The sequence below is a fragment of the Perca flavescens genome, chromosome 9 (genome assembly GCF_004354835.1).
Source record: "Perca flavescens isolate YP-PL-M2 chromosome 9, PFLA_1.0, whole genome shotgun sequence".
NCBI lineage: Eukaryota > Metazoa > Chordata > Actinopteri > Perciformes > Percidae > Perca > Perca flavescens.
Window position 1 is genome coordinate 25,072,646 of NC_041339.1, and position 17,874 is coordinate 25,090,519.

General features: G+C 38.6%; 1 protein-coding gene across 1 annotated transcript in view; it reads right to left on the bottom strand.

Annotated features, from left to right (window-relative positions):
• Nucleotides 1-10,537, bottom strand: part of pde4cb (phosphodiesterase 4C, cAMP-specific b) — a 97,023-nt gene extending 86,486 nt beyond the window's left edge. Inside the window, exons 1-2 of the mRNA XM_028586689.1 lie at nucleotides 10,307-10,537; nucleotides 3,495-3,534 (exon numbers count right to left, since the gene is read on the bottom strand). Of these exons, the coding sequence (XP_028442490.1) occupies nucleotides 3,495-3,509 (15 nt within the window). The 5' untranslated portion in view covers nucleotides 3,510-3,534; nucleotides 10,307-10,537. The remainder of the gene's footprint in view (nucleotides 1-3,494; nucleotides 3,535-10,306) is intronic.
• Between the last annotated feature and the right edge of the window lie 7,337 nt (nucleotides 10,538-17,874).

A 17,874-nucleotide genomic window follows, 5' to 3' on the forward strand; every position in this document is an offset into this window, starting at 1 on the left:
TTTCACCCTGTGTGTTGAGGTCTCTGTTTTAGCTACAGAGTGAGACATCTCACTTCTGTTCCATCTTTGTTGGGAGTCGCACATGCGCAATAGGTACTGCTAGCTAGTCAGTTGCAGAGCATGAGGGCATGTCACGCTAGCAGCTAGGTGAGCATTATAACGTGTGTTACATAGTGACTCACGTTTGTCACAGAAGTAAGGCTGGACTACAATAGAGCTGTTTGGAGCAGTTTGTGAACAGTGTTTTCTGTTGGAGACGGTAAGTCCCTTTGGAGTGGACTTTTGCGCTATAATGTGCACAAAAAGATATATAACACAATAAAGGAATGGGGAAAAGCCAAAAAGCATAATATGAGCACTTTAAGAAAAGTGTCAAATTAAATTGAGGTAGCCCCAAAAATCCATGCTCATTTTGGCCCAGGCCCCAGCAGCTCAGAGCCTCGGTTTCCTTTGTGTTTCAGCAAAGTTCAAGGAGTCGTCGCCTGGTGAGAGAGAGAGGTGATGGATATTGATCTGCCATCTTGGTAGCTGCAACAACAAGTCTTATTTCCCTGCTTGGTGCCGTCAAGCATCAAAAACCAAACATGTCCTGCCATCCACCTCAAGCTACAATACACACCGTCATCTCAGACAGACAGTCTTTGTCTCTGGTCCTATTGGATATTGATTTTCTTCATCTTTTAAGCCCACATGAACAAGAAAGTGCTCAGAATAATGGAAAGTTTGAACATCTACATTTCCATCTGCTGATTAAGGCCGTATGATAAGTGCAAAAGCTTCTTGAGTTGTGGCCAAGAATGAACTGTCAAGCTCATCATTGAGCAAGTTGAAGAGAGGCTCAAGAATCCTTTTCAGTGACACCAGGTTACTTTGTTCGTTTCTTAGTTTACTATAGTTCTGCTAGTATAAGAACTTGAATTACATTTCATCTAATTTAATAAAAACCTTGTTTGAATGTGAAATGTTCTGACGAGTAGTGCTGGTTTCCCCAGAATTGAATCACACACACACTTCCTATACGTTCACATTCACTGCAGGTTATTTAGAGAAATCAGGTTATGCAAACCATCGTAAACATGCAACCAATCAGTAATGCTATTTCTCTTCTACCACGACCTTATTTTGGAAGCATTACTTCTCTTTTTGTGTGCTTGTGTCGGAGAGCTGAACACCGGTTTTCGTCACAACAATGTTAATGAGTTTAACAGTCTAATGTCCAGCAGTGGACATTTACTTGTTTATATTTCTGGGGTGTCTTTGTATTAGTTTCAGTTTTAGTCTGACTTTAGATGGAATTTATTTTAATATTAATTTTAAATTTGGTTTTTTACACGGTTACGGTAAGTTTACAGTAGAAGGGATCTAGCTTCTCTAATCCTCTACCTCAATAACAGAAACCAGGTAACCAGGTCTCTTCTTTGCATGACATTTAAAAGAAATTGCTTTCAGGAGTATTAGATAGTTACCCGGTTACTGAGGTCAATGTAAACGCACAGCTGGCTTTGGGTCAACACATATAATAATAATAATAATAATAATAATAATAATAATAATAATAATAATTTATGCTTTCATTTATAAATATAAAATAATATTTTATATATATATATATATATATATATATATATATATATATATATTTTTTTTTTTTTTTTTTAAATGGGTTCTGACTTACTGACTGAATATTTGTGTCAAAACAAAGCCAGGAAAACAATCAAACTACTGGATTAACATTCATTTAGTAGTATTTTAGTAACATTTATTTCTTATACATTTGAAACTAGCATACCAAAAGCCTTTTTATAGGGTATTATGCTATGTGCATTCCAAGTGGAACAATTCAACAGAAGGCCTACAATCTGTTGCAGCAAATCAAGTTTTAGTTCAGTTGGAGCTTCTCTCAATTTCCCCTCCATTACAATAGTTTGTTTTATTTTTCATTTTGGATTTATTATCTGACAAATCTTTCTCTCTGCTGTTTATGTGTCTTGATGTATTTTTGCAAATTAGTCAGTTAGCCTAGAGTGTCATTAGTCAGACACTCTGCTCTAGTGTCACTGAACAGATCCTTGTGATTTGGCTCTAGACACCTTCCACCAATCATTTTCTTGCAAAACAACACAGACAACTGCTGTCATAATTCAGCCTTTTGTGCTCGGAAGTTTATTGGTGGACTGTTCACCTCATAAGAAGAGCACAGTGCTTAATATTTAGGATCTGTATGTTGTCTGACATGTATTTCATACCTGTCTTATTCTATTTTAGCTGTTTTCACATTCTCTTTAACAGATTTTTTTTTTTTTTTTAACTGCTCTTTAATGGTTCATGTAAAGCACTTTGAACTGCCTTGTTGCTATATAAATAAAGCTGCCTTGCCTTGCTACCAATGGGTCTGATTGATGAAGCCTGACTGCTCCCCACAGTGCAGATTTGTTTTTTGCTAGAATCAGACGTCTTGGTCAAAATAAAAAAGGAAAAGATATATCACTGTGGAACATTTAAGCCATCAAAGGGAGTAGTGTGTGTGTTGAGTGCTAACGGTGGCAGCTCAGACCTCTTGCTGCTCAAACATGCATCCAAAGTCTAACGCCATAGGTATTCCACAATCCACTGTGCTCCCATCTGCTCTGCACAGCATATACAGACTTTTCTGCACTCTATTACCATGCATAACACATAGGTATACATATGCTCACAGATAAAGAAATTGCACACATACAGTGCAGTCGTTCTCCACACACGGACACACACAAAGACAAGTAATCAGAGATGATAAGAGCATTTCATCAGGACACGTTTGTCCTTCATGAGAGCAATCAAAGCCATTGCTGTTTTCCTAATTAGGAAAATGAATATTAAATCATCCTAATGGTGAGAGGAGTGGGGCTGGATAAACCTTCCCACTGTGCGAGTGACGTGTGATATGTGTGAGCAAATAACAGCCAGCCAGAAGAAGCCTGTTCCTCTGATGCAAAGCTGGAAACATTCACCTGTATGTGTAATGACACCCGGGGGTGCAAAGTCTCCAATCAACCTTCTACCTCTCTATGAAGGTGTGTGTGTGCCATGATTAACTCTGCAGGCAGACATAAACAGAATGTTTTCATGAAAGTTGGATTTTTTGTACTTTAACTTACTAGTACAGGGCCCGTTGAAAATGTGCCTGTTTAGAACAAGATAATAAATTAAAAGCCAGTTTAAATGCTTCTAGCTTTAAACAACAACTGATGTGACCCTGACTAGTATGTGTTGTGTATGTGTGTGTCCCCTGTGTCTTTATTAACTGCGAACAAAGCCCTGAAGTACAGATAAAACCTTTAGGGCCCTGAGATAAGTCCAAACACATTCATCATTAAACAGAGAGACAGGGCGTGATGCACAGTGTGTGTGTGTGTGTGTGTGTGTGTGTGTGTGTGTGTGTGTGTGTGTGTGTGTGTGTGTGTGTGTGTGTGTGTGTGTGTGTGTGTGTGTGTGTGTGTGTGAACATTATTTACCTCAAGCCGAGACATTGGTGCTGGTTATTTGTTGCAGCAGCTAAAACAAAAAAACAACAACAAAGAGAGGTAGTTTTAAAATGACATTCATCACTCCATAATCCAGTTTTATCAGAAGACATTACTACAACTTGATCATTATAAAGTATACTAATAGAATATGTTCGCTTTAAGTGGAAATAAGGAAGACAGCTGCTGTTTTATATGAAAAAATGAACAGAAAATGTCTGTTACTGTTTACTGGCAAAGTAATCATCCATCATTTCACTATCTGCCGAGATTTCTGGCGTTCAATTTTCCTGCCCAAACCAGAATCACTTTAAACCTTTCTTTAATTTGATTCATTTGATTAATTTGATTGGAGTGCAAACCCAACACAAGAAAGAAACACAATACATAGTATAGGAAGTAAAAATGCATTTAATCTCTAATATATTAAAGAAAAATGAAAGTGCAAGTGGCCTAAAAAACTAAACATTAATGACGATATAAAGTATTCAAATGACTCATCAACACCACCTGGCATTACCATGTGCTCAGTGATGACGTATGGATCTATGAGCATGACAGAGGCTGAAAAGTCTTTCTACCCAGCCAGAAAGGTACATAAAAGCACTTTTAATACTTCGATGAACTTATTTGTTTATTTTGAAGCCAGACACAGACACACACACACACACACACACACACACACACACACACACACACACACACACACACACACACACACACACACACACACACACAAGCAGTGGTGAAACACTGCTGCACTAAGTTTAACACAATAAACAGAAGTTATAACTCCACAGCAGGGACAAAATGTGTCGTCTAGTGTTCGAAAGCCAAATTAAATTAGGAGACATTTAAAAAAATGCTCACAACACTGTATACATATTCAGGCCCATATCTACCATTAAAGACACTCAAGGCTGATTTATGCTTCGGCATCGAATCGACGCCGTACCCCCGTAGACCCCTCTGCGTCGCCGCAAACCCCTGCCAAGCACTCCGCCGTAACTCAACGTGCCCCTCCAAAAATGTGTAAGTTTGCGTCAAGGCGACGCAGACCGCAAGGACTGCGATTGGTCAACTCGTGTGTTGATAGTTATCCGTTTGTAAAGTCTCTATATGTCAGTAACGTTTTGAAATTAGCACTTCGCCAGCAAGCACTACTTTGTGGGCAGTAGTGCTAAAGTTTGCTTTCCATAAACTGGCTGGCAGACACTTCGCAAATAACCTCAGACTTATCACCCCCTAGCGTTATGGCGGTGAAATGCACCGCGATGCAAAGCAACCCCGACGCAGAACTCCGAAAGGGTCACGACGGCATAGCTACGGTGTGGAATTGACGCAGAAGAATAAAACAGCCTTAAGGGAACTTGGTGAGGGTTCACATTCCACATCGGGGAATATTTCAGGCTGATTCGAGTATATATTTTTTTAGACTTTTAGACACATTTTATTTATACAGTATATATTTATTTTATTCCTGGTAGTCAGCAGAGTTGATGTCCAGTTAAAACTATCTCCAAAGTGGATAATTGCTCAGATAAACTGAAGGATGTAAGTGTTCCTTCATGGGTTGAGGTAATTCTACTTCTAAGGCTAAATAAACTAACAACAAGAAAAACCCACTGGATTATCTGACAAACACATTGTTACAAAACTGAGAGAACTGGACTCTTTTTCTTAGCTAATAAAAAGTGGACACTTTGAGTTTACAGTACAGAGACCCTCATGTTGGGAAATAAAATGTACATACAATATACTGTTAATGTTACCCAAATAAATAAAATGTTGGACTTCATTTTTGGTGTTGGACTCGTGCTTCTAACACACACACACACACACACACACACACACACACACACACACACACACACACACACACACACACACACACACACACACACACACACACACACACACACACACACACACACACACACACACACACACACACACACACACACACACACACACACACACACACACACACACACACACACACACACACACACAGGCGGCTCATCCAATGCTCAAAAAAACAATTGAACTACAGACCCTGAGGTCATAGAGGCACCTCAGGGTTCTAGAATTGCACTGGGGACTCAGAAAAGACAGATTTTTCTTCTTCTAAATGGTCAAAATCAATGCAGCAGAGGTCAAGATATCCTGGCCAGTCCATATCCATTATGCAGCTCAATTATCCCTACCACACATCCTACGTCTTTCAAACTCCTCCACTTCACTTTGTAACAGCAGGCTTTGTTGTTAAAAAATGTAAGCCTAAAGTTAAGATAACCCTAATGACCGCCACAGAAGACATTACACAACACAGTTTTCACAGTATTCTAGTATTAGTTGTGTTGATATATTAACACTTCACTGGATATTTGTGTTGTGTCACAGGTCTCATTACATTATTCCACTCTGCAGTCCAAATTTGACTTAATTTGTGTCAGTTACAAACTACAGTAGCTCCAGGGGGGGACACAATATGAGGCGCTGAAGCAGATTATTAAACCCCGTAGGCTATAATAGTCCTTTCAATCTACTATTCAGTTTAATCTTTGTACAAACAACATAAAACACAACAAGGAAACATTCAATACAAATGTTTTATTAACGCTCGGCATCCCAAACTGTCAACTATATCAAGTTTGTTGTTTCATTGTAAAAGAAAAACATCTAACCAAGTCTCTGTGTGCTTCCTTTTGTCTTTTATATTAAAATCAATTAATCTGCGGATTATGTTATTGATTACTCAACTAATAATTGGTCTATAAAATGCCCTTTATAATTTCCCATACTACCAAACCCAAATATATCCAGTTTACTATCATGTATGAAAAAGAAAAGTATAAAATCTTCACATTTAAGAAACTAAAACTAGCAAATGTTTGTCTTTTTTGCTTTAAAAAAGGTTATTTGATTATCAAAATAGTTGCCCATTCATTTTACTTTTTTTTTTATACAAATCCATCTGAAACTTTCGGTATTTTTTTTTATTTCTTTTGCATCCAAGAAAAAAAAATCCTCAGCTTGAAACCCTCTGCCTCCTGATACGCTCAGTCTGCCAGACCTTTTTAAACCACAGCTCTTCCCCAGTTTTTTGACAGCTTCAGCAAAAAAATTTTTTATACATTTTGGTCAGTTGTCTTTCACTTCTCAGAGTAACGACCATGAGTAAGCCTGCCTTTTCTCTGCCGTGAGCTGACATTTAAGTAGGGCTGAGATGATTAATCGCAAATTTATTGACTTTGAAATTCTGAAGTTGTTATCAATGTATTTTTCCCATGACGATCATTTTGATTATTTATTCCTGTTGATAAGCCTACTTTCTCCTTAAAAACATTCAACTGCGTGTATTCACGTGACTTCGCCCTGACCAGTCAGCCGCATGGAAAGCATAAGGGAAGATAACTCAAACACAGAGTCTGAGTCAACTTAGCAACAACAAAAAAAAACGCAGTGTCCGTCGTCTGGAAACATTTTGGCTTCAGAAAAGATGATTTAGAACAACGTGATTAATTATCATTCATTTATCGTTATTGAGGTCAAATGTGCAATTAATTGTGATTTTGATTTTATGTCATATTGTGCAGCACTACATTTAAAGATGAAGAGTTTCTTAGGAGTGATCCACCAAGGAGTTGTCATTAACGTAGCCAGTTGTGATTTTTCTGAAATGACAACTACATTTAACGTCTATTTAAGGGTCTAATTGGCAAGGTCTCAGAGAAGTCAACTAATTCTTGCTTTCATTAACGGCAGGTACATTAGGAATGTCAACCACTTAAAGTGCTCATATTATGCTAATTTTCAGGTTCATAATTGTATTTAGAGGTTTACATCATATTGTTGTTGTATTGCACGTTGCTGCAGCTCCTCTTTTCACCCTGTGTGTTGAGCTCTCTGTTTTAGCTACAGAGTGAGGCATCTCACTTCTGTTCCGTCTTTGTTGGGAGTCGCACATGCACATTTAACCATTTCCACATTGACTAGCAGCATGATATATTACACATCTCATAACATCTTGTGCTGCAGTTGTTCAAAAGTTCCCTGTGTGCATTGTGTGAACCCTCCTGTCCTAGCACAGCAGAGTTTGTAATGATTAACTATCTCAACAGCGGTGTCCTTGTCTTAAATATCTACAACCAACCGTCATAAAGTGAACACCCAAGACGTCTTATGATGCAGTCGTTGACGCACATCAGATAGGTCTGTTAAGATTTGAGCCGATAAGGACCGTCTAAGCAACGTTCCAAGAGCTTCCCCGCAAAATGAGATTCACAACCTTCACCCCCTTCACCCCTACCACCCACACATCTCTACGAATTATTACTATCATTATGACTGACATGTCTTACCTCTACAGTAATAGGATATCAAATAAATAGTTTTAACCTGAACAAACTTGAACTTTCCTGCATATGGTCTGGGAGTGTGAACAGGTGCATGAGTTTTGGAATAAAACAACATCAATAATACAGTATGTGACAGGATGTCGAATTCCTACTGACCCAATTGTTTTGTTACTTAATGACAACTCTAAATCACACCTGCTTGGGACACAGAGGAACATTTGGCTAGCCGGCTCAACCGCTACAAAGAAAATGATAGCTCAGCACTGGCTCCCCCCACTCGATTTGTATAAAACAGTGGTTGGCGTATTTTCTGGACATAGTTATGCTTTAGCTCTCTACAGCAAGGATTAACAAAGCCAAATCATCAACTATCAGCCTATGGGAAAGCACAGCAGCACAAATATCAGACTTAATGACCTCAACCCCACCAGAATTAGAGGAGAGTCATTAGGCAAGGTGTGATTTCTGTTTGTTTTGTTTTCCTTGAGACCGCAGAGGGTGGGAGGTGGGAGAGGGTTTTTGTTCTTGTTCAATTTGTGTTTATATGTGCACCATCTGCTATTAGCGGTCACATGTTGGGTAACTTGTTTTGTGTCTCTGAAGGTGCCATCAATCCTCTCATCTAACTCTCGGAAAGAAATCCCAAAATGTCTTATTATTGCTTTAACAATTGCAGTTATATATTCTTGCACATACTAGTACAGACTACATTTTGGAAATAGTTTTTATTGCACTTTTCTTGGACCATGGCAATGTGGAATTACACATTGTACTTGTATAATGATGTACCGTATGTGATATATAAACATGTGCTTTGATGTTAATGGTGTCATTGTGTACCAAAAACCTTCATTAAAAATAGCACCACATGTTAAGTTCAACTTCAAATAGTTTTTAGACTTTAGAGAGAGATTTCTGACCTCCACTAGCTGAGGCCAAATATCTTTGCATGTCACGCCCTCGTTACACAAGAAGGAGCTTAGCGAAACCACATGTAGTTTTCCAGCTTTAACTGAGTGACTGAGTTACTCACTCAGGCAAACAAGAGGATACATTGCCTTTGGACAGTAATCACTGAGGGACAGGAGCAATCCAGATATAGGTGTGTTTTTACTCTGCTTTGCTCTCTACTGCAGACTAATTTCTTTAAGTGGATCAGTACAGTATAATCTGTCACCGCTTTGTTCTTGAGTTTTAAACCATCAACTCTGCAATTTGTTAAACACGACAGCTATGACAAATGTCATCATTTCTGCAACTGGACAGCGTAAAGCTTTAAACTAACATTCAAAAATAGTCCTTACACTTCAGAAAAAAATACTGCTGCCGTGAGAAACTTCAAAACTGACAAGTAGTCTGAATTTTAGTCACATGTCAATAAAAGCCCAAGGTTTTTTTTTCTTCTTCTCACCAGTGATTTCTAAAGAAGTGACAAGAGAAATGTTTTTTTTTTTCTTCTGTAGAATTACCCAGTGAGTCATGCAGACAGACAAAAGCAGACTTAGGCATGGGCTCTGCAAATGTTTGCAGATGAAACACCCTCAGATGGTGATGATGATAAGGGAAAGAGGAGACGGCTCAGTGCTGCGTGGAGCAGCACGCCATCTGATGGACACAGAGAGGACGGTCATGACAATGGTAAATAGACGACTAAAGGATTCCCAAAGTTTTCCACGTCAGACAAACGGGTCTAACAGAATAACTTTAACTGTGTAGAGGCTTTGTGCAGAATGTGTGTGTGTGTGTTTGTGTGTGTGTGTGTGTTTTGAGAGGGAGGGGGGGCTACAGAGACAGAATGAAGGAAGTAGATATGGAGGAAGGAAGATAAAGACAGGAGGAGGGAATGCGTAAATATTTTGGGGAAATACATTCCATGTGGGTTTCCTCACAAAGTTGAATTATGCCAACAGTTTAACAGACACAATCCTGCTTACATACAAACAACACAACTGGAAACTACTACAACGGAATATGTGCTGCGCAGATCTCTTAATAAACACTGTAGAGGATATTCTCAATGAGAAAAATTTATTACAGTGATATATAAATACTCTGGCAAAGTTCCATTGAAGTATTTCATGTTTTTACCTATTTTTGGTTAATTTTTGTCAAAGTATTTACAGGAATATAATGGGAATATTAAAGTAAATATGCTGTGAAGCAATACAAACACACTATTAAATCTAATGAATGTATAATAGGGATTAGATATAACATTAATGAAGCTTGTATCAGTCGAAGTATCTAAGTAAGTCTGAGTATCACATATCCTTAAGTCCCTATATGTATTCTGCAGGGATAGTACAAGACTCCCATATTGAAATCCGTGATTTTTCAGAATTTTCTTTCCTAGGAGCAAACTGTCAGCCCTTCAGTTTTCGAACTTACTTTTTCATGGAAAACGTTTTGAAAGTTTAATTGTACAGATTAAGTTTAACTCACCGCAGCGGCCGTCTTTTCTTTGCAGGGAAATTCCACTGGACCTGTTAAAGGTGTCAGTCAGGTAATGCTGCTGCAGTTATGGTTCTTTTCCATTTTATTGCCGCTGATTAGTTAGTTAGTTTAGACTTCAAACTCTGCAACATGCAACGCTGCGTGCCTGCGTGCCCGGTCGGCCGTCACTGTGACGTCGACGCCCCGCCGGATCACATGACAGGAAGTGTAGCTGTGGGACGTAAACAACACTAATCCACTAACCACAAGGTTTGCTCTGTGGCTTTCAAACCTTTTTCCTGCACACACACACACACACACACTGACACACACACCTTTTTTGCTTATCTATCATTTATTTTTATTTTTTTTTACTATCACTCACCCCATTTATTTATTGATCTATCGAACCATCCATCCATCCATGTCTCACCTAAAACAATTGGACTCAAATAAGGGCTTGATCCCTCCCACTCACATATGTTAATCAGATTTATTAGGCAAACAAGTTAGGCCAGTATGTCAGACGACCTACTTCTACTTATGTTTTTGCTGGAAAAGTTTCAGTGATGTTACACACACAGACGCTGAGACAGCAAGATCACTCTTAGTCAAGATCACTTTCAGTTTGGCCGGAGTGGCACAGTCCTCTTACTGGCTCTGACCTTTTAGGGTAACCCTCACTATCAAACCCTGCAGACAACATGCTTTATTTCTTGAATCTGAGTCATCTATTTGGACAAACTTGACATGTTTAAGTGTTGGTCAAAAGACAACAGACAGGGTGCTGGATGGTTCTTCTGAGCATAACATCAATCTGAGTCAGGGATCACAACAAGGACAGAGGCATTGTTAAGCCTGGGCGTCCCCTGCTACAGCCCCAAATGTTTTATGGGGGGAGGATCTCTGGGGGCGGGGCTGTGTTGTGACAACATCTCCTCATTCTCTATCTCTCTCTCTCTCTCTCGCTCGCTCTCTCTCTCTCTCTCTTTTTATTTTGTATTTTTTATTAGTATAATAGAATAAAAAAGCCCCAAAATGGTACTTGCAAATAATGAAAACACATATTATCCAAGGCACTCGCAGTTCTTACATTTCTTTTGTAGAACTCATGGTATAACTGTAACTTTGTCCAGTAGCCTATATTTTTTCTTATCTGAAATATTGTGACTTTATTATTGTAATAGTGTATAACTTTATTTTTTATCAAAACATCACGACTCCTCCAAATCTCAGAGAACACAGATGGGATGAGTTATATTTTGATTGTGCACAAAGTTTTGAACATGAGCAGAAATCTTGCTCAAACATCTGAAATATTACAGTCCAGGGGTTTATTAATGCATTAAAATTAATTAATGTATCATTGAGGTGAATAACGGTCATATGCACATTTAAGGAGGTTACATCAAAAGATGCAAAAGAGGGAAGAGTAAATTAAGTCCACACAGACCTGGAAGCAAAACCTTGGCCTTTGGGTTGCCAGGCCAGTTATGATTAGGCCAAATGTTGGTGCTATTTAACCTACATCTACAAACTGGGCAGCTAAAATAAACACTGCACTGGCTATAAACAAGCTGTGCAAGTCAATCCCCATTTTGCATTGCATTCAGTATAGAATTAGATGGGTCCGGGCTAAGCCCTGAACCTCCTCAAGTCCTAGAAACGCCCCTGACCAGTGATATGGAGAAGCAATAAAGTACTTTTAACGGTTTTAGAAATATTCCTTTTATTTCATTGAAAATATCACAAATGTGCTTTACATCTGTCTGGCAGCAATTGTGTAATGCACACAGAAGAGGTTTATATGATGATCAGATCATCCAGATTTTTAAAAAGCATGGATTTACTGCAACCCCTGAGCGTAAACGTGCAGCAAAATTACTTGGTCCAAATAGTTTGAAAGTAGTCTGAATGTTTCATTTTCTATTGGAAGAAGGCTGTGTGTGTGTTTCAGTCATCACATACAATGTTGACACATTTCATGTAGTCCTCTCACACAGAACATGTAGAGGACTTTATGTGTCAACATTGTATGTGACAGATATATAACATTTGTCTTTAGCTGTACAAAAAAAAGGCCTGTTATGTTTCTGCAGACTAGTTTCATTGTTTTTAGAAGGCAGAAATAATCTAATGGACCAGGCTAACAGCAGATCCAACCAAGATAAACTACCAGTATTTGAATTTGCAGGTTTAGCAAGCCAAAGTGCACTTGTTGGCATTATTTGTAGATAGTCTAAATAGGTTTCCTTTGTTATCTCATCTCTTCCCTTGGTTAGTTGGCAGTCTTAATATTTCTTGGCTATAATTATTCCAATAAATTGGGTTTTCTTCACTGTTCCTGCTAAAATGTAACTCAACCAATACGTTTATTTCTACATCAAAAATAATCTACACTGGATGTCTCAGGCCAGGGTAGACATTTATACATAATCTATGATAATAAATAACATAATACAAACTGTATACTTCACATACACTTGTACATTCCAATTACGTTTCTATGTATACAATAATTGCCCAAAAATACATTTATACATGCAGAGAACATTATTTTCACGTACATTTTCAATACTGGAAATACATCTTCCCATGCACTGTTGATAATACAAATCCCCTAAATCATCATGGAAACTTAAAATGTACTGTATTCCTATAATGTTACATTTAAAGAGTGCAATTGTGAATATGCTTTTTAGGCTGATTCTTTTTTCAAAAGAAACTATGGAGAAAGAGTTGATTCAGCTTCAATCAGCAGAATTAAAAGCAGCCAAACAAGCAGGTCAAAGGTCAAAGCTGGGGCAGAAATACTCCACTGTCATTGACAAAAGTGTTTTGTAAAGAAATAAGAGTTGTACAGCAGACTGGACTCCTCCTGGATTTCAGTGTCTGAAGCCCCCTTTGTCATTTTGAGTACTGGGCGAATGGAGACTCCTCTGTGACATTTCTCTGGAGAAATGAAAGGAAACAGCAAAAGGGTTAAAAGGAACACAACATATTTATAACAACCTGCAACCAGTGTGGTGTTAAAAAGGAGTTGCAAAGCAGCATTCCAATGTTAATTTAGTGAACATTAAATGGAGTGCAGTGTGAAGATGTGTTTGATTCTGTTCAGAAGCTCCACATGCAGGAAAAAATAAGATAAGATTTTCACTAAATATGTAGATGTAAAATATGTAAAATTGCCTTTTAATATACAGAATAAAGTCCTGTCACTTATCAAACCTGCAAGTTATCTGCTCATCATCACCTGCTTAGTTTGGGAAATCAGCGGTTTTTGTGTGTGGACTCATATGTTGTTGGCCATGTACTGTACATGCTGCCGTGTACGCAGTACACTTTGTTCTAATCCGACACAACGTCCTGAAAGCTATTTACAGCGGCTGCACTTGTGTGGCAATAAAGATTTAGAGATAGCTGGCAATGAGTGTTTTGCTTTCGTCTCCGTTTTTCACACAGTGGAGATCTGATGCTTGGTCACACTTTCATCTGAAGTGACATCTGAGCCTACAGGTTTAAAGTGTCTGAATACATGCTGACGCACTGATACAGTGCTGATGATAAACTTGAATTTTCTGAAGAAAGTGCTTTGTCATTACATGCTCACCACACACACTGTCCTGTTTCTGACAAATGGAGTCAGGCTTCCTGTTTGTGTAAAAGAGTAAGCAGCAAACTATGACTACAGAGGGGGAAGAAGATGACACATGCCAGTTAATCCATTTTAAATGCCAGCTCTTACACGGCCATAGCCTGGTTAACACCAGACCCTTCTCAGTTGTAACTGACCTGCAGAGCAAATCTCAAATTTGCCGGAAGTTCGTCAGGGTTTACCCAGGCTAACACGGCCAGGGTTGATGGTTCAATTTCCTGTAGAGCAAGACTGTAGACTGTAGCTTACTGCTGCCAGAGTCACACCGTGTTCACTTTTTAATCATATTTTACCTAATGAATGTTGCCCCCTGCTGGTGGAAATACCAGGCAACTTGCACACACAAGGCACAACCCCACTATATGTATTCATGTTTATCATTGTTTACTGTGTATTCTTCTTGGTTCTTTGTCTCATACAATTTATTTGTCATCTTCCATCTTTGCTTAGAGTTAAATTGTCTCATTTAAGTGTAGTAACAATGTTAAAAGTGTTACAGAAGCTTATGTTATGATGCTTATGTAATGTCAAAATGTCATGTCTTCAAGAATTTGGCAATCAATTTTAGGAAAATGACATATATGACCTAGAGTCTGCAGCCATGCTAGCTGGGGTGTGAAGCTGTTCTTAGACACAGCGGTACTTTGACCTAAATACTAACGTCAGCATGCTAACATTCACAGTTACAATGCTAACATGCTGATGTTTAGCAAGTATAATGTTTACCATGTTCCCTTTCTATAGTAGTTTGTTAGCTTGCTAACGTTAAAGCTATAGTGCGTAGTTTCTGTCGCCCCCATGAGGAATTCTAAGTCATGACAACAACCCTCAACAAGCCCCCACCCCTCCTCCACGCAGTTGCTAGTATGCTAGGAGGACACGGAGGATTAAAAAAACATGATGTGACTCTTCAGAAGAGGTAATTATCTTCACTCAAGCTTCTGCACGGCAAATTCGCCGGACGACACAATCTTCTGAACATAGCCATGCAGAGAGAGTTGTGTGGAGCTGATAGTCTTAATTAGCTTCGTAGCAACTAATTTGGGAATGGCTAGAATGGATGTTCATTAATATGAAAAAGTTACGCACTAAAGCTTTAACACTAATTAGCACTAAATAAAAAGTGTATTTAGCGTCTTTACTTTTGCATGTATTATGCACTAGACAATCAATGAATGTTGGTACAAAATTTCATGAAAGATGACCAACTGGTTTCACCAGTATACTACTCACATTGCTTAGAACTAGGAATAACCTTTTTCACACTCATCCAAATGTGTAATGTAGTCTACCCATTTACGTAAAGATTGGATTATGTTTACAGTTTTTTCCAACTGCTGACACACAAAATCTTTTCATGTCACACGATTTTTGAAACCTCTCACTCAAAGTGCAAAACTACACAGCAAATCTCCAAAACCATAAGCTATTTTTCAGCCTTTCACTCAGTTTTCAATTGCATAAAACACTTTTTTCAAAACATTACACACAATTCTCTACCTAAGACACAAAAATCAACAGGAAGTGACTTGCTTTCCTTTTCTAAACACAACTAATCAAAATGTTGCCAGGGCACACACACACTCCTCACATTTGCAAACACATTATGTCATAATTGAACACTAACCAATCACACATACATAGGTCAAAGGTCAGATTACCCGTTTTGAACAATGGATGCCAACAATAGACAGAGAGCAAGGGGAGGAGAAGGAGGAGGGAGAGACAGGGGACAACAACAAGGAGGAGGAGGAGGAGGATGAGGAGGGAAGAAGAGGAAGAAGGAGAGCCATCTCTGATGAGATCAGGGCCACATGTATTCATCATGTGCTCAACCACGGATTGACCATGAGAGAAGCCCATTTTGAGTAGCTTTACAGTGGCGTCCATACTGCATGCAACTATCTAATGACTATTTCAGCATTACAAATCAATCAGACTTTGTTTCGCGCAAAGTGCATACAATCCCCCCTCCCCGACACACAAGCGCACAGACACACACTAGCGCACACACACACAAGCGCACACACACACGCACACACACACACACTTTATTTTAAAAATGATACCTTTGGTTTACATATGTTTGTACTTTTGTTTTCTTGTTTCATGCTACTGTATACAACACTCTGCTACTCTTACAAACATGTTTTGCCCAATCAATATTTTCTCTTTTACTGTAACATTACATTGTTTTTTACAGTGCACTTTTCAACCACTTTCAGCAGATTACTTTCTCTCTAGAACATTGTAAATGTAGATATAAGCCTATGAAAGACAAAAGAGCTTTAGATTTAGAACAACAATGTGTACATGGTATATCCAAAAATTTACTATTATGAAAAAAGTGTTTGCCATTTGATGCAAATGCTTCATTTTGAGATGTGTTTATGGTATTTGAATGCAGTGTTTCATTTTGAAGGAGATGTGAGGCATTTTGGACATTGTGTGCAGTTTTGGGAATTGTGTGTAGAGTTTTGAAAAAAGGAGACATATAGTAGTTTTGAAAACGTGTAAGCAGTTGGAAAAAACTGTAAGTAGTTAAAATGTAGTTTTACAAAAAAAAATTTAAAATCTGAACATCAGGTTCCTGTTTTCTAACTCACCATCGGCACGTCTTCAAGCCTCTCGAAGTTGGACCTAGGCGATTGGATGCATTTCACGCTGATAACCACCAGCACAAGGACGACGATGATACAGAAGATGCAAAGGATAGCCACAAGGCCGGGATTTGCTGCTATGTCATCTTTTTCCCACCCATGTGAAAGACCTGAAGTGAGACAAACCAAGAAGTCACCTTCTTAACTACTAAACAAAGATACACTACATTTCTGCTTCAGTCCAAAAAAAAAGGTTGTTAAAAAATAAATATTTGCAATTCTAAAATTTGCCAGCAAAAAGCTGGTCCACAGCAGGGCCAGCAAACCCTATGCTAAAAGCGATGTTAGCCCACTTGGAATGTGTCAGTGGGAAACCTTTCTTAGCCCAAGGCTGACAGCTCTGTTATCCTGGGGCTATGTGCAGTGTGAAAAAGGCTATTGCTACATTTAGCCTTTTGTCAGATCTGTGGATAAAAAAATATCAACAAGAAACTTTTATATGCTTCCCTAATACCCTTGTTGGGGGATTATCTGTATGTACTCTTTTATTACAGCTGTTTCTGTAATCCCTATCATTTTATGTATTGTACAGTAATGTTTTTTTTTGCAGTTTCTCAATTGCCTCTAGTAAAAACCTCAAAGGTCAACTGCGGTCTTAAATTTTTACTGGAAGTGTGTTAGAGGACAGAAGGACTCTTACGTAAGATTGTATATAAAAAAAGACAGCAGGTTTGGAGTCTTCTTCTAAGATCCCCCATTGGCCAAACATGTAACAATGCAGCTTTAGAGTGAATGAAAGTTAGTTGCAGCCTTGCAGTTATTTTAATGCTCCACTCAGTTCTAGGACTGATCTCTTTCACCACAAAAACAATTACGAAGGAACCATATCTAAATGAGTGAAAATGTTGCAGGATTTTTGTCACTATTTTGTCACATTTTTCAAATATTTTGAGGTGTAGATTCACCGTTCTCTGATTCAGAATAAAGAATAAACCTTTAAACCCTCAGCTCTGACAGTAGTCTGACCTGGGCTGGTTATGTTTACAGTGATGGTTGCAGTGATGTTTGGGGATTCTGGTGCCGGAGGGAGTGTTGATCCGTGGAAAACGGTCTGGTTGGACGTCTGGTTGGTCGTTGTAGTCTGAGGAGGAGTGACACTGGGATGTGTTTCCTCTGTCCTGTTGGGTGTTTGTGGGGAAGTCAAAGGCGGTGGTAATGATGAAATGTTTTTTGAAATGACGGCAGTGGTAATCTGGTGTGTTGTTGTTGGAGGTTGTTGTGTGTCGTCGGTTGTCACATTGAATAAAGTGGTTTTTTTTTTG